Consider the following 23,213-nt stretch of genomic DNA (forward strand, 5'->3'; position numbering starts at 1 on the left):
CCCTGGCGGGTCGGGCTCCCCCTCGCCCCTCTCCGCCCTCCCCGCTCGGCCCGGGGCTCTCCGCAGGTGCAGCGGCCAGGGCGGCGCTGAGCAGCCGGGAAGGCTCGCGTTGCTCCTTGCGGGCTCTGGCTCTGCCTGTTTACCCCGGTGTAACAGCGGGGTTTTCCCAAGGTGGACGCCTTTTTCCACTTGCAGTTTCTTATGGCCTAAATCTCTTTCTTCTGCAAAACCTGTGCAGCCAGGTGCTGCCCGTCCAGTGCCTGGGGGGGTGATTTGGCTTTGGCGAGCGTACCATCTTTCTCTGATCCCCGCTGAAGGAGACCTTTCCGTCAGTTTTGTCAGCATCACGTTGAATGCTCACCTTGCCTTCTCTTGGAGCCATCTCTCTCCCAGCTCTGCGTTGCCTGCAGTTTTAATGACTCTCCTGAATGTCTTTAACCATTTTCCCTAAAGAAGGTCATCAACAGGACCAAACTAGGGCAACATCTTTGGGGACCCCAACCCCAAGTATTCACGTTCATAAAGCTCTGCCATTAAGTAAGTGTTGTCAGGGCTGGGGTGTATTAAAAGGCAAACGGAATTTTTTTTATTTTAAGGCACTTTTTAGGTGAATTAATCTTCAGAAGAAAATAATGTGGAAGGTAAATATGCATGTGATTATTTTTTGAGGCATTTAAGTGATGAGTGTCTAACAGTTTTCTGTTTGGATTTGTTTACATTAGCTTACTGGACGAAATATTCTTACTATATGTTTACTTTTTCAGTGGGGTATTCCGCAGTTGCTCTTAATCATGTCATCGATTTTAAAGAAAAGAAACAGGTAATTTTTGTTAGAGTTCTTTGTTCTTAATGTGTTTTCTTCTGTAAACCTACATGGCTTATTACATGTTCCCAAATAGCTTTATCTGCAGAACACATATCTAGACACAAGTACAAACGTGTGAAAGTACCTTTGTGACAGAACTCCCATTTTACAATTCGGTATAATTGCCCTGGAGTTAACTTTTAATATGGTCCATGTATTGTCCCTGGGAAATAGTTCTGTTAGCATGGCAAATTAACTTAACCCATGACATTTTGAATAACATTGTTTTGTTCTCTTTTAAGGAAATCGTCAAGCCAGTATCCCCTTCAGAGTTGTTTCCATCTTTGCCTATTGTACAAGTATGTCTAGTTATGTTCTATCTATGTATTATTATTCCAAGTTACATTTTTCCCTTGGTGTGTTTATATATGTGATTTTGTGTATTACATGTTCATAGAATCATAGAATCATAGAATGTTTTGGGTTGGAGGGGACCACTAGAGGTCATCGAGTCCAACCCCCCTGCAGTCAGCAGGGACACCGCCAACTAGATCAGGTTGCTCAGAGCCCCATCCAACCTGGCCTTGAATGTTTCCAGGGATGGGGCCTCCACTACCTCTCTGGGCAACCTGTTCCAGTGGTTTACCACCCTCATTGTAAAGAATTTTTTCCTTATATCTAGCCTAAACCTAGTTATGTTCTATCTATGTATTATTATTCCAAGTTACATTTTTCCCTTGGTGTGTTTATATATGTGATTTTGTGTATTACATGTTGATCAAAAAAGAGAAGTTTCTCCATTGTTTGATTGTTAAAACTCCCAGCGTTGGAAGAACAATACGCTCATGTCAGAGTAGGCTCTATTAATTATTTTAGAAATTATTAAAGAAATTGCTTCTTGTGAATTTTGAATCTTCTTGTAGTTGAGTAGTTACAGTATAATTTGAGTTTTGGAAATAACTTCCTGGTTTTGATGGAGGAAGATTTGGATATAATGAACCAAAACTGTATTTCAAATCACTGACTTATGTTAATTCAGGAACTGCTTTGCTTGCAGTTGTGGCCTGCCTGGGTAACCACAGCAGTGTTAAAACATACTCAGTTTTTCTGCATGATTGTACTTTTTTCTTTCTTCATTTCTTTCTTTCTCCTGTCTATTGACCTGAGAAACACAGTACGTCATTTGTAAAGGGCAGGTATAATATCAAACAGATCAATATAAAATAGGAAAGTGTAACTACAGACTTTAGAAAATTAGTGTGGGCAAGAATATGAGCAAGGCACCATTTTCTTTTTATAGCGGACAGGGTAAAAGTCGCCACAAATTTTTGCTTTGGAGCTTTTTAAGTCTTCTATATTATTTCTTCTTTTGTAGGGGACATCTAAAAGAATTAAAGTCTTAACCCGGTTAACACTTGTTGTTTCTGATCCTTCCCACTGCAATCTCTTAGTAAGTATATTTAGGATATTGATTTTCCAATTTTTATTTTCTCTTCTGAATGCACGATTGAAACTTTGGAAGTTGTATGGGGAGAACTTTGTGGATTTTATAGGACACTCAGCAGTGATTTCTCAGATCGCATCTGTAGCAAATAATTTGATCATGAAGAGATGCAGACTGGATATGGCTTCTGTTGGTCATTTGTCAATATGGGACAACAGTTCTGTTCTTCAGTTCTTTTCTTTAATCTCTGGGTTTCTGTGCACAAACTAGAAGACCATGAGCAAGCCCTGTGTCTGTTTATGTTTTAGTGCTACATGATCAAAGCAAAAGGTGTAAGTACTTTATTAGCTGCGTGGGACAAGCCTCAAAATGAGACTTGATGACTTCACAGCATGTCTCACAGCAAAGACCTGCTATGAAATTAGATTATTATTGGCTTTGTTTTATAACTTGAAAGTCAAAAGGGGATTTTCTTACCATTATTTTGGTCGTGATCATTGTGCATAGCTTTGGCATGTGCCAGAATTCAAGGTAGTGATTGTAGCGATTGTTTCCTCCTTTTGTAGAGATCAACATCTGCAAATATAAGGTTATACGATATCATAGCAGTATTTCCGAAGACTGAGAAACTGTTCCATGTAAGTACAATCATCTGATTGGTAATTCTCATTTAGTAACTTCTAGTGCCTTGGGCTAGTTTGAGTACGTTCTTTGTTTTGATTGTATTTCCCATTTTATACAGGCCTGCATGTCATGGGCCTAATTAAGCAACTTAGGCTGCCAGGTCAGTTGATAGACTGAGAAGGTTGGGAGGGGTTGCAAGGCCTTGAGGTGACTGATTAAGGTCTGAAACATCTACCTGATGAATGGACTTGTATGCCCCCGTGCTGTGGTTTCCTTTGCGTGTCTTGTACTCTACTGAGTACTCCTCTCTAGTAAGGGGAGAAAACATCCTTCTGTTTTTCTTTATGTATATGTATATATACACACACTATCAGCATGTAGAAAACTTCTGTCTTTAACTTCTCAAACTCTGACAGCTTCCCCAAAAAACATTTGCGATATTCTGTTAGCACTAATTGTTCTAGTCTCTGAAATGCCAGGGCAAGTGGGAGGATTTTAAAGTGGAACTAACATGGTTCTGAGTTACCTTCTTCCTTTTAGTCTTAGGTCTTCTCTTGGAAGTTCGCCTAAGTGAATAGCTGATCTTTTTCTTTATTTTTTCCTTTTATTACTTTATTTTAAATCAAAAGAGGAGCAAGAGTTTATGAGACGAAGCTAGTTCTGGCTGTCATAGCATCTTATGAACAGATAAAATAAAATTTCCAAATGTAAACTTGCTTGATTAAACATAATGACCCTTGTTCCATTGCCAGACTGAGATTTCTGGTTTTGTCTTGAGTGTTTTGGATGCTCTAGTTGAGTTGAGAGAAGCTTCACTTCTGTGACTCCATAATGTGTTTGTTACTTTGCCTGCAGAGAAGACCATCGAGGCTTTACAAAAGTAGAGTAGCCTGGGGGGGAAATACTTGAAGGACAGACAGTCATTCTTCTTACTCAAATTTTATCCTGGCTGTTGAGAGCAAACTTGCAACTGAAAGCTGCCTCCACTAAATTTGTGAGTCTTTGAAGGTATCAGTGTTACTGAACAGATGCTGGTATTTGTAGCAGTGGTAGTGTTCCAGCTGTGCCAGTGCGAGAAAATAGCGTGTGTCAATCATCTTCAAAACCTTAGGACTAATTTGTGACCTTAGCCTGATGCCGTTGCATCTTGCATTCATTTATGTTAATAGAAATGCAAGTATTCTGAGCAAAACCCCCAATACTCTGTCACTTCAGAAAAACAAGGTGTTGCAAGTGTGTTTGACCATGAACTGGTTCAGTCCAGTTCTGGTGTTTGACTGAAGAAGACAATTACTGTTTAGAGGTGATGTGATGTGCATGAATTCTTCAGCCCCTACTAACAGCACCAAGCGTCATACTGTCTTCCAGCTTTTATCCATAGCTTCTATATCTTGAAGAGACCCTTCGTACCAGAAAAATTCCTAGTTCTAAAACGCCATCCAAGGCAGAATGATCTCAGCTTGGCTTGTTGGGTGATAGGTGTTCGTTATCTCTGTCTCTCTCATTTTTAATTAAACTGTTCTCAAAGACTTGGTAACAGCTGATGTAAGTAGTCTGATCAAGCAGAGCATCGGGAAGCAAGTCATCTTTTTGTCAGAACGTTTTTCTTACAAAACCCAAAATTGTGACATCTGACCTGTTGCAAGCTCATAAATAGTAATACTAATCCTGAACTGGAAGAGTAGGTGGAAGCAACCTGTCTCTGTTAGCCTTGGCAGGTAGCAAGCAGGCGTGCAGTTTAAAGCAGTGTGAAGAAGGCACAGGGACACCAAAAGCAAGCACGAATCTCTTTGGAGAAGTGCCAGAATGTACTTTCAAAGAGAGCTTGTCAGTATAAAACCGAGTCTGTTTGTTTGTTTTTAAATAAGTTAAAGCTACTTTCTAGTACTCCTGAGTACCTGTTTTGACACATAAAACCGATATTCTTCTGTTTTGTTTTTCTAAATTATTTCCTCTCCTTTTTGAAAACTTGTGCAAGTAAAGTACAAAGCAAGAGGCTGTAGAAGAAGGTGAACTTTAAAGAATCATTCAGCAGAAGAATTCAAGCATTAATTATAACAGTTGCAGCTTAATGAAACTCATTTCTGACTGCTTTTATTTCCCTTGCAAGATTTTAGGACTCTTGGGCGTGTGAGAGAGGCAAATAGTTGTAAAATACTTTTGAGGGCCACTCTCCACCTCTTTCTTTTGGTCTCTGGCAAGAATGTAAAATCTCACTTCTCAAGCGAGCTCAATCAATTTATTGTGTGTTTAAGCAAGCACCTGGAGCCAGGTAATCAGCAGGGGCACGCTGTGTTGTTTGGGGGGAAAGGGTTATTTCTCATTTAAGGGTGGGTATTTTGTATTTTCAGCCATATTGTGAGTTCTGCTGTGGTTGGATGTCCAGCTGCGGCAGTGTTTAAGCTGGCATAAACAGCCACTCATTTCTGCAGGTCCCTGTCTGCTCTGCTGGCGAAACTGCTCGCTCAGCTGCATGGCAGTTTGGTGTGAGGAACACGCTTTTGGCTGAAAAGTAACCAGAGTTTTTGCCAAGTTACTTTGCAGGCAGATCCACTTTCCCGCTCTGATTCAGCATGCAGCCGCGCAGATAGTTGTTCCAGCACAAAGAGGCAGGCCAATGCAGATAGCGACAGGTTAAGCTGACTCTCTTGCAGGTGATGGACAGTGTGTTAGGAAGGAAGCAGGATTGTCGATGGGCCCATCTTCACTGCCTCCTTCCATGCTGGCAGCACTCAAGCTGGGGAGGGAACCCAAGCATCTTTCTTGCAAACTGCATGAGGTGAAAACTTCCTTCTTACGTGTTCACATTCAGGACAGATTTGTATGTTTGTCTTTTGTTTAAAGATTTTAGGTTTTCCAGATCTCTGTATAGAGCTGTGTCAGTTTTGTAGAGGTATCAACAGGGAGTCTGGCGCAAGCGACATTACGCATGGAGTTTCAGCATATAACTCTGGCTGTTAGGACGCATGGATCTTTTACTGTTAAGGATAAAGCCTTCTAGGGTGGGTCTCACACCACAAATTAACTTTATATTTTAAAATTGGCTGTTGGTAACTCAACATTACTTTGAGAGTATCATCTTTTTCGCCAACAATTTGGCACTTGGATTGTTTTCCTCAGAACAGGATTTTTCATGTGTTCGTAAAAGAAATACGTGACCATTGGAAATGTCTTCTAATTTTAGCATAGCCCAAAACCATTCTCTGCCCTCCTGTCATGAGCCAGGGAAGCTTTTCTGTGACTGAGTGTGGCAGTGATATGTACTGAAAGATGTGCTCAAATTCTCCAAATAATTTATATCCTCAGGGGTATGAGGAAGCTGTGTTTGCCAAGATAATTGTAGAACATGCTCCTTCTTTAAGTCTCCCGAGAGGATTGTTTTGGGCTGCAACGGGAATGCCTACTCCATGCCAATAATAAGGTCTGTGCCTGTTGCTTTTCAAAAATTTTGCTTTTTAAGAATTCTGTTTTAATCATATTAGTTAGTTTTGCTTACTGTTCATCAGAAATTAGCGGATCACCAGTATCTAAAAAAACTTGCTTATATAAGTCTGAGGATGTAGTGCAAAGCCAAATTTCAATGTTTATTCCTAAAATGTTTGCCAAAGCTTTCTTCAGGCCATCCAAGCAGTGGCGAATTTATTTCTTTATGGCTGCCTGGAGTTTCCCAGCAGATGGGGCTCTTGCCTGCAGTGCGGCCGGGCAAGCACCCGGCTGGGCAACTGCTGCATATAATTTTCTGTATGAAGTTTTTGCACTTCAGATCCTTTCATCAGGCAGGGTAACCTTAACTTGCATGCGTGTGTGACTTGTCTGGGAGCCAAAGCAAGGCTGAACATTGGAGTGTTTGGAGAAATCTCCTCTCCAACTTTCTGTGTAGTGTGGGAATTCCTCCTTTGGGGGAGTATGGCTCTTAAATTCGTTTTTCCTTGGTGGTGTTTTCTGAGATGTTCTTGTCACTGGAATCCTGTAGATACCCTGGCATTGGGTCACTCCCTTTCCCACTGTGCTTAATGTGCAAAATGGAAAAGAGTTTTCCAGTGTTTCTGGAGCTGATTAGGAAGGCTTGTTTTCCCATCACATAGGGCAACTTGCATGTTTCTGACGTGTATTCTTGCTTTCCTTCAGCTTTCTCTCTTCCTGAATTTCCTGTGGCCTCACTGACATCTTTTCTAGGACATCATTCAGAGCTATTTGCTCTGTGAGTGTTCCCATAAATCACCTCTGTCTAGATGGTAGTTTGTACTCTACATAAGAAAAGGATTAAAGCTGGCTGTAGTAGGGCTAAACTTACACATGCAAGTCTCATTTGATGCACTAGATTTCAACAGAGTTCTGCTTAACAGAGTTGGTGCAGGTAGGGCAAGAAAGTAAAGTTTAGTCTGGATGGCCTGGTAGAGACATTCTAACATCAAAAACCTTGTGGTTTGCTGGATCTTTGAATTGCCTGCATGCGTGCAGTGGCTCTCTGGTCTAGGAGGGAGTGCTATCAACAGCTAAGAAACATTTCTAAAGCTGGGCCTCTGCTCTCACCTCCGTCCAAATTTCACGTGAACAAACAGGTGGAAGACTAGTTTGCAAAGCAACAGCCTGCCCTGCGTTGGAGCAGAGTGCGAATACCCCGCGGCCCATCCCTGGGACTCCCTGCAGCCCCCACCACTTCCGTGCTGGTGTGAGGAGGGATGAATGGCTGGCGCCCGGCCCAGGTGTATGTGGAGCAGTTGCTGGCAGGTTTCTGAAAGCAGAGGGTTCCCCTACGCATAGAAAATTCCTTTTCAACATCTTTAGCCCATTTTATCTTCTTTGTTACGATGCTGCTTACAGACATTAATCTGGCCCTGTGTAATCATCTTTATGGGCTAGGCATATATAATTCCTACATGTCTTGTGTGCATGAGATTATATGTAAATCAAGGGCTCTCTTCTATGTGCACTTGATTTTCTCTGTATGTCAGCGTGGAGATTCTCCACCCTTTGTTCGCTCCTTCCGTCCTTTAATACAGGCTGTAAATTGTGGTGTGAGTTCAAAGCTAAGCTTTTAAACTGTAACCTTCAGTGCCACCTTCAGATTCCTCCAGAGACATTCCCCACCCAGCCAGGAAAGTGGGGCAGTGTGGATCAGCCTCCAGTACTGGACATGAGGAACCGCCAGTCACTGTCTAAAAGTCTGCTTTTCTTTCAGTCTTTTCTCAATTGCTTCTGATAAAAATACTTAATCCTGAAAACGGAACAGTTGCTGCACTGGAATTAGAGAGTGATGGGGTAAGGGGCAGTTCCTGCACTGTTCCCTTTGTAAATTGGGGTTGTCCTTCATTAGCTGTGAGTTCTTTTGCCAAAAGCCAGCATTGCTTCTGCATGCCCAATGTCAGATAAAAACAAAGCAATGTCTTGCCTTTCGATTGGTCATTACTTTACTGGAAAAGTAGTTCTGTAAGTGAAAGAAGGCTTGGGTTTTAAGCCCAAACTGCTCAAGCTGTGCACCTGTAGCCCTGCTGTTTTATTGGCATACCTGCAAGGCATAGTACCTCCTCATTTTAAAACTGAACTCATTCTGGAGAGGCATTTTTTTCATTAAGAAATGAAGGAGAATATCAGTGTATCTAAAGTTGGTTATGCATTTTTTTTGTATATCTAATAATCTGTTCCTATTTCTCTGCTGTAGATCGCTTGTACAACTCTAGATGTGGATCTGGTATGCATAAATGTAACAGAAAAGCTGCCATTCTACTTCAGAAGACCCCCTGTGAATATGGTAAATTTACATCTAAATTGTTTTCTTGCTGTTAAATTCTGTATTTAATGTCAGTCTGAGTTGAATTCCCTACCATTTGCCTCCCACCATTCCCATCCAAGTGGTTCTTTTATTTTCTTGCATAATGTATAGTGTTGTTTCAGATGTCCTTCACTTCAAGGCCTCCACTGCAGCATTTAATACACAGTGATGTATGTTCTTTCTTTTTCTCCTTCCTGTCCCCCACTTAAGGCAGCAGAAGTGGTGTTCCCAAGGAGTGGAAACACAGCCTTAAGGCCGCTCCTGTGCTAAGCAGTGAGATGTGGTGTGATTGCTGACTAAGCTGCTTCCCAAACCAGAAGTGGTACAGCTGTGTCAGGATAGATAATCAGCCCTGTGATTTGAAAGGCAGGAGGATGTGAATGACAGTGTTAATTTGGGAGAAGGATGTGGTGCCAGTTATTTGGAGGAGAACTGTATTGAATCCATACTTAGACAAAGGAATGTCTTGGCAAATGAACCAAATGTGGGATTGCTACATATCTGCTGGGGGACACAAGACGACTACCAGCATGGATCAAATATTTTGTTAATACGATTCTGCCTACTGTTTGTGGTTTGCCAGAAAGCTTAATCTGAACATGCTCTAAGGTGAACTACTTTTTTCCTCTGAGTGTATGTCAGGGTTAATTCCACATGGGCATGCTTGGCTGATGTAGTCCTTAGTAATTAAAATTTGGAATTGGCTAGAAATCCTGCTTCCTGTTCTGCAGAAAGTTTGACCTACAATAAAAACTAAAAATTAACTAGAATTAATCCTGAAACAGAACGAAAGTAATACTTTAGAATTTACTATAGACTGGGAATTTCAACATTCTACTTGGAATAAAAATTTTGTATGAGCTGTTGTTTGAAAGTACCCTAGCTGCCTAAAACTCCAACAGCTGACCCAGGTGAGGAGCTGGGTGGCTCTTGGAGTCCTGTGTTCAGAGACATTTTCCTTATAAGCTACTTTGCAGCTTCCACACTCCCAGCTTCAAGGCAGTCTGTCTGTCAGGCTGGTTTTGTGCATCCTCGGGCAGTCAGTTTTGGTTGTTGTGATGCCAGACAGACAGATTGGCAAGCAGCTGAAGTGGTGGGGATGAGGTTAAAAATCCGCTTGACTGGAAATTGGTGTATTGCCATCGCCTGTTTTGGTTTTGATACATTCAGGCTTCTCTTGTTTGTGGATGTTGGACCAGCTCTATGTAAAACATTTGATATGTACACAGCTTCTGTTGTGCTCGCATTCAGAGGTCAGGCATGGATGGGAGCTGGATTAATTCCATCTGTATTCAGTTACTGCGCTTTCTTATAGTATTAACATTGCAGCATTTTTTTAAATAATATGAGTATAAAGCATAGAGTAATGCTTCAGGCAAATGTAGTACAGGCCAGGGAGCTAGGAACTCCTAGCTTTGAATTGTCTCTTTATTGGTAACTCACTGTGTCCTATAGCAAGTTGCTTAACTTTTCTCTGTGTGTTTGCAAAACCAAGAATACTAGGCTTTTGGTGAGGTACTTTGAGAGATAGCAAGGGATTTTAAAGCAGCTGAAAATAATACCAGAGTATGCTGTGAGACAGGAGAGAAGGGACCTCATGCTGCTTTTTTGCAAGGACAAATTCCTCATCTACAAGAGGTGGGTACTGCAGGAAGCGGTGGTCTTCCTTACAGCAGGCTGTGGGGCTAGAGGAGGATGTTCCTCAAAATTTCAGGACTTGTTTCTGACCAGCAGTGGTTACCCATCTCCTCAACTCTATGATAGAGGAAAGCCAATTGCAACTAATAAGTGGCTGGTATTTCTTTGTTTGTTAAACCTCATTCATCTGTCATCCCAAGATTCAAGTACACATATCTGGTGTACAGTGAAACATTCCCTCCGCCCCCCCTGCAGGGCTATGCTGTGCTCTTGCTGGAACAATTCCACCTTAATTTTTTCATATATCACACCATTAAACTGAGAATAAGCTGCATCAATAATAGACAGCAGTTGTTAGATTGTTATGCTTCTCTCCTTTTGATTTTTGATCACTCTCTTTCATGTGAAGGCAATAGATCGAGGCATTTACTTTGAACTTCTTTACGCGCCTGCCATCAAAGACTCCACAATGAGAAGATACACAATTTCAAATGCGATCAGCCTGATGCAGATCTGCAAAGGAAAGGTAAGCTCTCAAAAGTGAAAGCAAGCTAATTAATTCAGTTCAAATTCTTCTGGAGTTGTACAGACTGAGCCATTTTAAATGAGTTTGATGCTGGGGTGTCTGAAGCTGTGTCTGAATCTTTGCCTACTAATACAAGGACAAGTTATTCTAGCTCCAGATACTTCTAGCCATGCACCACTGCATGCTTTTTCTGAAGCTGTCAAACTGTTAGACTCTTTTCCAGAACAACCTATCTGTTGTTGTATGCAATACCCAAAGCAAAAGGAAAAAAAAACACTGCCAGAGATCCAAGGTTTGCACTAGAACTGAAATCCATGCACCTCTTAAAATCCTCCATTTCATATTTCTCATTGATCAGAAACTCTTTTTTGATAGTATACCTTGAATAAGGAGGGTAGAAAATACTAAGAAAAAAGTAGAAATTTTGTTTTGTTAAATGGTTAGTAAACTCCCAGTATACAAAACAGACACAACAGCTAGCTGGCTATCAGCCAGGGCTTTGCTGCAGTCAGATCAACTGCATTCTTCCCTGCTACTGAAACCCAAGGAAGAAGTAACACTTGCAGCTGAGACGCATGTAATCCATTGCTTTCATACCTTACCTCCTCCCAGGCTACCAGGCTAAGCTGCCTGTCATGCTGGGTCCTCTCAGGCCATGTTTTTTTTAACAGGGAAGCATATCATAATACATATCCAAGTTAAAAGAGATTGTAGCTCCCACCACCTTTATTGGAAACTGCTTTTGCCACACTTAGCTAGTCCAGAGAAACCAAAATTTGCATTATCCTGCAGGTGTAGTCTGAAGTGGGATTTGCAGCTCGGAAGGTCAATTAAAAGCAGATCCATCATTACATCAGTTCCCCTCAGGTATGGCAGCCCATTTTATAGGACAGCAGAGTGGGTCAAAGAGATGAATTTCCTTAGTGCTACAGAAGAAAGTGAGTATTTGCATGGCCTTTCCTGAGAAGCCCAGCTCTGGAAGTTAATTGCACAAAATACTGACTTGGCAATGAGGTGCATACACACAAAACCCCTTTCCTTTGGGATTACTTTTTGCCAGTGCTCCTCTTTTCCTCTGTGCAGTTAAAGATGTGCTTCTTACGCAGTTGTTGATTTGGAGAGCATCAGCTGAGCTGGCGTCACAGACAGAGCAAGTCAGACCTTCAGGCGCTCGGTCTGTGCACAGTGCCCTTTCTTTCTGCATCTGTCAGTCTAGTGCATCATCTGTGCCTGGAAGGTAAATCAGCCGGAGCTCAGCGTGACAAGTTGTTGTTAGGTGCTGGGAGAGGACTGCTAGCTTGTCTTTATTTTTTGCCTCCAGGCTCGGTACCTGGTGGGCCAGCAGAGATGGTTATTAGCCCTCATGGGCAGTTTGTCTCCATCAGTTATGTAAAGGCCTTTTTTTAAGGAGACATAGTTGGTCCATAGGCTGCTTGCATTGGCACCTGGCACGCAGCTCTTGCCTTCTGTAACCTATAGCTGCTGAACTTGTAGCAGCTTTTGGATCCTTTTGTTCCTTCTCTGTTGTGGGTAGGGCAGAGAAACTTCCAGAAATGTGCTGGTGTCCTCGGAGATGGCATTGAGAAGATTCCTTAAAACATGTTAAAATGTGCAGGGAATGAGGGAGGGACTCGCTTGCCTTGCCAGACAGAAGGTGTGCACAGCCACAGTCCCTCACCTCCTGTGTTTTGGTAACTGAGTGTGGGTACTGCGCCTGGAGCAGTGTGCTGAACAGCTGCTGTCTCCTTTACCTGGGGAGATAATGTTTTGCCTTTGAATTCTTCCCTTTAGCCCTTCCCTTGGATTTGCCTTTGCCTGCCTCTCCTTCACTCACTAGCAGTGCTTTTCTTGTCTGCTCTTGTCTCCTTCTCCCATCTTACCCATCCCCTAACTGGAAGGCAGTTGCCTTTGAACCAGGCAGAGCGTGTCTCCAATGCACAGCAGTGAACCACGATCCCGTGCGGGTTCAAGATGGCTCACGCAGCAGCTTTGGGAGCTTCTCTGAGCCTGGGAGACAGGCATTGGTTGCTAGAGCTCAGAGCAGGAGACTTGAATTTTCCCAGCAAATTCATGCAGTCAGCACCACTGAACCTCAAAAACACCCTTGGGATCCCTAGTGCAGTCATTTCAAAGGTGAACTACACAGAAAGAAATGTCCTAGGCTCCATTGCGACGTGTGCTGCTAAGTCACTTTGATGTATGTATTGCTTCCGCTTCTTGCTTTCCTTATGCTGAGGCAGAGTTGTCTGTCCCATCCTTCCTCCTCGACACACAAGGAAACCTTGGGCACAGTGTGAACACACTTTCATTTCCATGCAAATAGCTCTTTTATGGGTTGAGTTCCAGCTGTGCACAGAGCATTTTCTTCCAGTGTCTGCCCTGCTCTTTGGGCTGGGGAGGTGGCAGGACAAGCAAAGCAGTGCGGGGAAGGGATCAAAAGCCCCACCTTGTAACCGGAGGTGGTGTGATGTGTTGGTGGTACTGACGTCAGAGAAGGAAAGTCTTTCGCTGCCTCAGTACAATTCTCATTCCCACCCACTCAAACAGGAATTCCCAAAGCCTTTTATTCAGTGTAATAAAAGGTGCAAGGAATTTTTTGCTGCTGCTGCAGTTTCCACCTTTGCAAAACAGTCTCCCCCTGGGTGAGCATCTTCGGAGGTTTAACATCAGAGAAGCACTGGCAGCTGAGCTGTGGTTTCCACCAGCCCCCGAGCAGTCACGTACCTGTTCTGTAGAAACCCTTTGGGGGAGAAGGGAGAAGGATGTCTCTCTGCCTGGTTATTTTTGTGGGGGTGCCAGTGTTGAGGGAAGTGAGTGTATGGCATGAATTGGGCAGCCACTGCCTAGCTGCAGACAGGTTTCCTTAACCAGTATGAGTTTGATTAAGGCCAGTGTGAGTGCTGAAGTTAGGATTGAGTTGTACCGCGACACAGAGAGTAGGCTGAAAATTCAGGAGCACCAAACTGTCTAAAGGCACTATCTGTAGGCTGCTTCTGGGGGATCCTGGACTCCGAAGTCCATTTCTGTTACAGCTCAGGCTGAGTTGTCATTTTTGTGGGGCCTCTTTCAGCTAGCGTAAACAAAGGGGGCACTGCTTAGCACAGTGTGCACAACTCCGCATTTCTTCTTTGCACTTAAGCTTCCTTTAAAGTCCACGATGAGAGATACAGGCTGATAGGTGCTTGCTTAATGCCATCGTGCCAACATTTATACTGCTTAGCCTATCCCTCTAAAAGGCGCGGTGCTTATTCAACTCGCATCGGTCTGGGAGAGGCTTGCGACTGCAAGGGAGGGCTTGTCCCTGTGCCCCTCTCTCTGTAGGGGACAGGGAGATAACCTGGATTTATTCACGTCCCCAAATTAAGATCCACACCCTGCTAGAGTTCACTTCATCTGAGGGCATCAGATACTCTGATGGTTAATTGGGCTCTGAGCCTGAACTTAGCTAATGCTTATAAAGTCTTTGCTGCTTGCTGATTTTTTTTAGTTTCTTGATGCTGTCTGACAGCTGAACGTTTGTTCTTCTTTGTTTTCCAGAACATTGTTATATCTAGTGCAGCTGAAAGGGTAAGTCCCAGATTTTTGTTGAAGTCAGAACAATTTGAGGATTTATCTGTGGCTGAAAATACAGCTTTAATTATATATTAAACATATAAAAATTGTAATTTTAAATATGATTGCCATCTTGTGGGGTTTTTTAATCAATCTGTTTTATCAAAGAATTGTATTATGGGGTTTGGGGTTTTTTTTTTTGTTTGGTTGGGTGGGGTGGTTTTTGCTGCTATGGTATCTTCCATGACAGTTTTCTCCCAGATGGGGACTGTTTTCCAAAATAATAGTATTTGCTTGATTTCCTAGTGCATCTTCGGCAGCTTGCTATTATGTAGCATTTAATTTTGCCTTCCTGATAGCCCTGTCCTGCCTGCTTACACTGGGTCAGCCTGCGAGAGCGTGCATGCACATATCCAACCTTCTTTGTTTTGTTTTAGCCTCTAGAACTACGAGGTCCTTACGACGTGGCTAATCTGTATCCTTTTTCTAAGTCAAAGGCAGCAGTTAATAGTAACACGTGAAAGTTCAAAGTAGGTTTGAAATAATTCCATCCTTTATGCTCCTTGAACTTCACACAGTGATGCTTGTTGGTGACCAATTCAATGAATCAGGGCTCTGAGTGGGTGTGGAAGGAGCAACAGCTCTGAGTCATGGGGTGGCATGAGCTGTCGCTGTAAATAGTAGCGTCTGTGTTCAGCTACAGGTATGTTTAGTTGTGATATGCATTGATAATGTGTGGGCATAAATGGAGAAATGAGTAAAAACCATAAAAATGTATGGACACTCTGAACCAAACCAGAAATTATTACTTAGGATCTCTGAGGTGCCACGTCTTTGGTAGAAGAAGCTGTAAAATCGTATTTATATTAAGAAAGATAAAGTTCCTATCTAAGTGCAGGTTACTTCTGTTCTGAATTTTCCAATCCTTAGTTATGTATGTGCTGTTAAATAAGCAGTTGTGCTCTAGAAACCAAGGAGAGTGTCTTTTCTCCCCTTCTTTTAGGAATTTGGATGCATATTTACTACCCCCTCCCTGCCCCCAGGCACGTATCTGGACTGTCCCTCGAAGGGAGAAGGGAGGAGCGTGCTCTGAGTCGTGAGAACCGCGGATGCATATTTACTACCCCCTCCCTGCCCCCAAGCACGTATCTGGACTGTCCCTCGAAGGGAGGAGCGTGCTCTGAGTCGTGAGAACCGTGTGGGAGGGTGTGTGGCCTGGAAGGATTTTATGTGCAACATTTCCTTCCTTCTTAAAAAGAGCAGTCAGGCTGAACCCAAATTAACATACCTAATCTGGTGTCATCCCTGCTCAAGGTGGCTGGGAACTTTTCAGCATAATGCTTTTGTAGCAGACAGTGCCCATTCCCCAAAACTGAAATTTTCAACGGGGTCTTTTTTATTTTTTACTAGATTATGCATATAAAAATCTTTCTATGTTGGCAGACTTTTATTTTCAAAAGTACAGCTTCTTGACTGGAAAAAAGCAACATTGCCAGGAGCTTTCCAGGAGGGCTGCTGGAGAACTGCAGCCAGGAGAATTGGGTGCCTCAGTTCCCTGCCTCTGGGTAACCTTATGCAAAATGTCACTTTGAGTTACAGCTTTGCTAATTCCCAGTTATTTGTAGAGTAAGCAAACCTATCGCACAGACAAACTTCCCTATTCTAGTTGTTTCTTTCTGTGCATTTTGATCCTGAACAAAGGTGACAGAGGTTTGCTGTTTGGCCTGTCGGAAAGCGAAGCCAAGGCAGCCGTGTCTACCAACTGCAGAGCCACCATGCTTCATGGAGGTAAGTGAAAAGCGTATGCAAACTCAGCTAAGTAACACTTGTGTGTGTTAAGTATTTTCCAGAAGGTCTGAGACTTTATAGAGTTTTAGCTCCCTTATCCAATGCATGAAGAGGAGCTCGTGTAGCAAGGGTGGTTTATTTTCCTGTTTTGGCATGTTAGCAAATCAGTGGCCGAATTGATGGTGCTGTCTGTGCTGGAGTGCTTGCTTAACCACATTAAAGAGTCATCAACTGTTTAGCCAAAACACAGATCTGCCTGTTGTGCTTCGTAGTGAAACTATTCCTTGTTTCAGAAAGGGTTGAATGCTGTTCTTGGTGACACCAGCAGGAACTACGTCATTGACTTTGAGAAAATCAGGATGCCTGTGTTTTGCATTTCCCCTCTTGCAGCATGAGTGCAGGAGCAACCTTTGCCGTGTCCCTTTCTGATGCTTCTTTATGTGCTCTCTTTCTGACTTGCTCTTCAGTGCGGACCGTTTCAAGCTTGGTGCAAAATCAAATACCCTGAAGTGCTTGCTGCTTAGAAAAAAATGTTTCATTCATACAATGTCTTGGAAGTGTTTTGGTGAAACAAAACTTGCTTCCTTATGCTCTCAGCAGAGGCAGCTCACAGTAGCTCTCTTCTACTTGCCCATTTTTAATATTAAGAAAGTGGAAATTTAGCTTGTGGCCCCCTGCACTGGAAATCAAAAGGTTTCCAGTTGTATTTTGTGTCCTGTGGTATCAGTGCAGCACAGAGATGCCACAGTTTATGTTCCAGCAATCAATTTTGACCCTTGTTTTCCACCGTAGCACCAATTTCTCCATCTCTACCCTCCCTTTCACATGCTTGTTTGTTGGTTCTTAGTGTTTCTTGATTTTTTTGTTGTTTATTCTGATGGCAGTTTAACTTTGACTGAGTAGTTGCATCTAGCTCTTAATTTCTACTTCTGTCAAAGTTTGTTGGGTATATATGATTTCTAGTCACCTTCCGAACAACTTGAGTTGTTCTAAGTTTCAAACACACGGTAGGATTTAGTTTGCATCTCTTGTTTCAGTAGAGGTGGGGCTTGAACCTGCTGTAATTCACAGCAAGTAGCTTTGATCTCTTGGAGAGGGCATTTCTGTGAACAGGGTCCTCCTCCAGCCTGCTGCTTATCTACATGAAGGCAGTGTGTTGGAAGAATTTTTGTCAACTTTATGGGGAATTTCTCAAGACCATCATCTGTCTTACCTGTGAAATTAAATAGCAGATGTCATTTCCCAGTCCCCCAAAGAATACTGGCCCAGAATAAGTCAATATATTTTTGGCAAGGTTCTTGCAGAGCCTCTTTGCTATCGGAGTAGTTGTAGGGAGTCTCTTCTACCTCAGATTTTGCAGAGAAGCCTCCCACAAGTAGTTCTGAGATTGGATTGGGCTCACTGGGTTGTTTGGCAAACATATGAGGAGCTTGATAAATCACACAGTAGTATTTTATGGTAATGCTGAGGGTTCTTTAAATAAAATATTCTTGAATACCATAAAGCCACTTACTTGGTATGTATAGGGGAGCCTATGCCAATATAGCTGTGCCAGCATAGTCTGTTTAAGAATCCTGGGGTATGGGAATACATGGTTTTTTATATATATAGATATTTTTTTTTTAAGAACAGTATGTTTCGCTCAGAAATGCAGAAATGCTTTTGACAATGCTTCAAGCATGTGTCCTGTGACTATTGAACTGATTAAGCCTGGTTTCCTATGGTTTTGTGTGTCTGCAGCCCCTCAACCCCTGCAGACCTCGGTTTTCCCTTATGTTTGCTGTAATTCTACACCCACCATCAGATTTCCCCCTTTAGTTTCCCCACTCCACAAGGCAGTGCATCCCCAGCTCCTGCCTGTGCAGGTTGCTTACCTGCTATATGTGCTGACTGGCTGGCTGTTAAACGTGTTGAACTGTGCTTTGGGGCATGGACACCTGCGATGAGTATGCATTAAATGCATTAGTGTCATCTGATTTGAAGTATTATGGCTTCTGCTTGTATATTCCAGAAACTCGGAAGAGTGCCTGTGGGGTAGTGTACACAGTGAAGAAGCCTCGCAAGGTTGAGGAGGAAGAAACAACACTGCCAGCCTGCAAAAAAGCTAAGACTCAAGCTTGAGGACTGAACCAATTGTCAACAGGAGCCTCCATCCCCCCACCTTCCAGCTGTCCCCGTTCCTCCCTTACTACTTTATTTAGCCTGGGGAAGAATTATTCTTCTGGTGTTCAAGTGAGGAAAGCTGTGGGAATGAGTCTGCTGAATGGTACTTCACATGTGAAAGGTCACGCTGGGCTTCTGGCCAAGATCCGGAGACCATCTCTCCACCTTGTCCTAGGTCTTCCTGGAGTTAGTGCAAACTCAACACAATGTTTCTAACATAGAAATTTTCAGTTGTACAAGTGTATTCCCTTTTTATTAAAAATGTTTCTAAGAATGCAAAGTCTAGCTCTTACAGTTTCTCAAGTTTTAAACACATCTCTGTGCTAAGCCTTACAACCGCAAGCCAGTAGATGAAGTTTATCTTCAGTGGCCTGTGAAGAATAATGGTGCAGTAAAAAAAAAAAAAAAATAATCTGCTTCCCATTCTGTTTCATGATCAATGGCTATAAAGACGATGCCAGCATCTGTCACTTGCTAAGAGATATTTCATATTTGTGTTACAGTAGGACTGACTGACCTGACCTGCTAGACAAACGTCCCAAAAGCCATCCCTGTCCTGCAGGTTTTAAAACCAAGCAGTGACATGAGGTGGTTACCGCAGATGGGAAGGAAGAGCCCAAGGTTACACCGAATGTGTGCTCAGCGTGGTATGTTGCAGTCGCGCCGTAACAGCTGTCTCACCTTGGCCTGAGCAGCCTCCACGTCACATCATTTTTACTGCATCATTTCCTTCTTTATGTCCTGGTCTGGCAGTTTTGCCTATGAGAGTGCTCATTTTGCTGCCTCCTGCCTTTCCGTTTTCCTTCCTGTTAATGCCTCAGTAAACCTAATCTGGCTGCCAAAAAAGCAATCATAACAGATTTATAATCAGCAGAGCATTTTCAGAGCTCTTCCAAATGTTGACTGAAGTTTTTCTTTTGATTAAACCAATATAAAAATGATGTAAGCTACTGTACTCAAGATACTCTTGAGCCAGCTTTACTGTGAATATTCCAGTTCTCTATTTGCATCTGACAACACGCTGAGAAGTGGAAGTTATAGCACATAAAATATTGCAGAAATCTTGCAGTGGGTCATCTCTGAGCTCTTGCACTGGGCAGAATGGATGAAGTTCTCAGTAGACTTAACAGTTCTATATAATGCTGGCATAAGTCACGACAGCTTTTGCTTTATTTGACGAATAATGAAGCATTTTTCCTTTATGTTATTATTTTACTTGTTGACTTTGATTTGAGTCTGATTTATCATAGGTACTGGGATGGTTTTTATATATATATGCAGTAGTTTATCATTTATGGACTTGGCTCCAAAATGATGCTCTAACCAGAGAAGAAGCAGAAATGTGTTTGTCCGGTGCAATTTTCTGAATGACGTGTTATCTTGCCTGGGCCAGAGAATAACCTACCTCCAGCACGATAGGAGGTGTTTGGTAACTAGCATTTGGAAGGAGGCTTTTGAATGCTAGAGATCCTTCTTGCTACTTGTTTGACTTGATTTTAAAAATTTCCAGTCTGCGTCTTTGCCCTTTAAGTAGATACAGTGCTTCAGGAACTGATTGAAAAGCTATTTCTCTCCCAGTTTCCTGGAGCACGTTGTTCTGGCCACTTTGGTGCCTGAATAACTGGGTTGCTTCTCGTTTAGGATGATAAACAGAGTTAGCCAGCGCTGATGTCATTTCTATTTCCTGCAAGGCGTGCTCCCAGTGTCCGGGTAATTGCGCAGAAACAAGTAGTGAAGTAGTGGCTCACAGAGAAGGGCAGCGAGCGAAAGTGTGCCGTAATTTTTACAGAAAAGAGTGTGTCACAAATAAAGCCTACGGCTGGCAAGGTGACACTTGGCAGGTTATGGTGCTCGTGTGAGAAAAGTCTCACCTGCCTGAAGCTGTTGGCCTCGGTCTAGGATAGCTGGCTGCGGGCAGAGTAGGTGCTGCTTCTGCTTGCGCCTCTGGGGGATTCCTGTAAATTCATTTAGTCTCCAAAATGGGCACTCCGGTAACAACTGTCCATCGCTGCCCACTCCTGACCCCACCTCATTGCCCAGGAGATTGTTTTGGCCAGACATTGAAGCCTGCTGGCTAGAAGCCAACTACATGGGTTGGTGAAGGGGTGTAGGAGCCCGTGACATATTTTGCTGGGAGGCCAGGCTGTGAGACTTTGGGATTTTAACTGAATGCGGCATGTAACATCCCAATGAAGTTGGCCATTGATGCCACTGATGGCGCGGTACTGTTCTGCTTCTGCTAAATCAAAGGGCAAGGTGCCTGCCTTTCTTAGCAGGACTCGCTGTCTTCCTTGGCTTGGGCAACTGAAGTGGTCTCGTGTGCCCCACGTAGTAAGTACCGACTTGCTGAGAAACTGGGATTTTAAATCAAACTCGGTAATAAAACTGTAACTTTGTTTTACTGGCTGCTCAAGTACCATCTTTCTGCTTTTGTGTATGTGGTTTCCATTTAGCAAAGTGAGAGAAGGCATTTATCTCACAGTGGCAGGGAGGTAGCTCAAGGGCTGGCTGCTACAGTTAGCTGAGACTTTTTTTTTCTGAGTTTTTAAGAATTTTACAGAGGCCAAGATGTGAACTTTCTTTAGAGAGACAGAATTACCCTGTGCATGCTCACCACTCCATAATCCACTCCAGCAAATAAAAAGAAGCACTCTGTTTATTTAATCTGAAATAGATCAGTACAAAATGTACAGAAAAAGCAGTACAAATTTACAAATATACATATCTGTTTTTACGTTCTTCAATCATCAGACTTCATAGTAGTCGAGCTTAAAAAAAATTCACATTCCTGATACTGTCTCCTCTCACCTTCATAACATTGCATCTGAATCCCGCAGTCCAAACGGTTACGTGACGGTTGGGAGCTCTGTCCTTGAGCTCTTTATCGACCACAGTCGCCAAACCCTGTGTAAACCCCATTACTCAACTGCTGCTTTAAATCCACTTGGCACCTCAGCACGCTGTCTTCCATTGCTCTTCCACCTATCACCCTCATGTAATGTATTATTTTAATAGTGAGAATTTGGCAGAGACAAGGCAACAGTTGCAAGTTTTCGCTATTTAGAGCTGTTGGAAGGCTTGAGGGAAGTTGCTAATGTAGCTGGAAATGCTACCATCTAAGACAATGGGATTTGTGTTGCTAGCAAAGATTGCATTAGGATGTAAAGCTCTCTAAAAAAAAGCTACAATAATATTGTGAATCATTAAAAATTACTTTTTAAAATAAATAAATAATAAATAGTAATAAATAAAGCCGTTTTAGAACCAGTGGAATATTAATGCTCAACCTGCCTTTTAAAATAATTTCTTTGCATGTTTTTTTTGCAGTTTTCAGTGAAGGTACCTCAAATAATCCAGTACTGTAAATGTTTTCAATAAAAATACTATGTTCAGGGCTATTTTCCTCCAGGTTTATATGAAGCATTGAGAAGCAGCAAAAAGAGAGCGGTCTGGTTTCTCTCTTCAGAGCTTGCCTAGATGGACGCTCTTATAGGAATTGTCTTTCAGGCTGTTGAATATCTCTTTGGTGCCATTCTGCCACTGAAGAACAAGATCCATAGGGGTTTTCCCTTGCTGGTTAAAAAAGCGGAGGAAGCAAGATTTAATTTCAGCCAGTGATTACCGAGTCCTTCATTCTTCCCTAAATATTTGTACGGTGCGTCTGCCAGATGCAAGGCCCTTCTGCACACACGAGGTGAGATCTGCATCCTTTTGCTCTACAGATCCAGTCCCAGCCTAAAATCTCCCTGTGTTTCAGTGGGTCTAAGCCATGTTAGCAAATACCGTGACTAGCAGAATGTGCAGGTGTTTCTTTTGATCTAGTTTAAACTGATCAGAAATACTCTAGATGAAACCTCAATAAGCCACTCTTCTGTTTAATGGAGAATTCAGATGAGAACTTGCACTGGTTTAATTAGGTTATGAACCACGTCTAAACTAAACAGGAGCAACTTCTGTGTGCAAACAAAGCCTGAGAGTGCAAGTCTTTGGGGCTGTACCTTTCTTTGTGGTCATACCCTGGTGAGGGATGATGCCGGGAGTGGCCCTGCTTCATGGGCAGAGAGTTGGGAGTGCAAAGTGCTGCAGTGACTGGTTTCTTCCTTGCCCCCTTAAGTTTTGATCGATTGCCAATCAAAAACATTGACTGCCATTGCTGAAAGTCGCTGTCTGTCCCACTGCTGCTCAGTTTGGGTTTGGGGGGAAGGGGGCTGTGACGCCCTCTGTTTTCACAAGTGGTCACAGAGCTCTGGCAACGCATCTGCTGCTGCTGCGGTGGCTCTGAGCAAAGAGTCAAGCGAGGGACTTCTTAAACTGCAGCCCTGCTGAGCCACGGGGGGGTGTTGCCCTATGGTCAGGTTAACAGCCAGTCGGCCAGATGTGGTGCTTGGGCTCGCCATCGGCTGTGGGCTTAACAGAAAGGAGATTTCGCTGGCAAGCTGAGATCTCTGCTGTCTCAGGGGTGGTTGAAGCCAGGGGTTGTGCAGAGAGCAAGTGTCTGTATGGTACATCCTTTCAACATATGGTATGTCTCATTGAAATAAATCACAGAAAGATGTGACGGTGTTTCAAGTTGCAGCTGATGGGTTCTGGTTTTAGAAGAGGTGCTGGTTTCCCCTCTTTTCCCTGACCTCCCCCAAGTTATACTTTCCCTGTGTCAGCTCTGCTTTAATTAACTCTGAAGTGATCTAATTAAGTCTGTTCACAATAGTCTCTCCTGGCCTTGAAACCTATGAAACTGCTCTGAAGGCAAACTTACTCTAAAGCTTTTTGAATGACTGCATTTTTTGCTCTTACTTACACAGTTCTTTATAGTCAGATCCGCTCCATACAGAATCAGCAGCCTGATCATTTTGTAGCGGGTCAGCCTCACGGCATCGTGCATTGGCGTGTCTCCTTCCCT

The 23,213-nt window shown here is 43.0% G+C and overlaps 2 protein-coding genes across 2 annotated transcripts in view; one reads left to right on the forward strand and one right to left on the reverse strand.

Moving 5' to 3' along the window:
- Positions 1-8: 8 nt before the first annotated feature.
- RPP30 (ribonuclease P/MRP subunit p30) lies at positions 9-19,145 on the forward strand. The gene is made up of 11 exons (XM_035897349.1): positions 9-537; positions 765-820; positions 1,108-1,164; positions 2,181-2,255; positions 2,816-2,887; positions 8,536-8,625; positions 10,694-10,810; positions 14,348-14,377; positions 14,800-14,837; positions 16,071-16,150; positions 18,162-19,145. The coding sequence occupies exons 1-11, from the start codon at positions 429-431 to the stop codon at positions 18,269-18,271; spliced, it is 834 nt and encodes a 277-aa protein (XP_035753242.1). The 5' UTR covers positions 9-428; the 3' UTR covers positions 18,272-19,145.
- A 2,630-nt stretch (positions 19,146-21,775) lies between these two features.
- ANKRD1 (ankyrin repeat domain 1) overlaps positions 21,776-23,213 on the reverse strand; it is a 7,931-nt gene continuing 6,493 nt past the window's right edge. The window contains exons 8-9 of the mRNA XM_009641910.1: positions 23,112-23,206; positions 21,776-21,886 (exon numbers count right to left, since the gene is read on the reverse strand). Coding sequence (XP_009640205.1) covers positions 21,776-21,886; positions 23,112-23,206 — 206 coding nt within the window. The remainder of the gene's footprint in view (positions 21,887-23,111; positions 23,207-23,213) is intronic.

This window comes from Egretta garzetta, unplaced genomic scaffold, assembly GCF_000687185.1.
Source record: "Egretta garzetta isolate BGI_Z169 unplaced genomic scaffold, ASM68718v1 scaffold56, whole genome shotgun sequence".
NCBI lineage: Eukaryota > Metazoa > Chordata > Aves > Pelecaniformes > Ardeidae > Egretta > Egretta garzetta.

Coding starts and splice junctions, on each gene's coding strand:
- RPP30 (XM_035897349.1), top strand. CDS start 429: ATGTCTTTAACCATTTTCCCTAAAGAAGGTCATCAACAGGACCAAACT. Junction 821..1,107: donor ATTTTAAAGAAAAGAAACAG/GTAATTTTTGTT, acceptor TTCTCTTTTAAG/GAAATCGTCAAGCCAGTATC. Junction 16,151..18,161: donor AGCCACCATGCTTCATGGAG/GTAAGTGAAAAG, acceptor TGTATATTCCAG/AAACTCGGAAGAGTGCCTGT.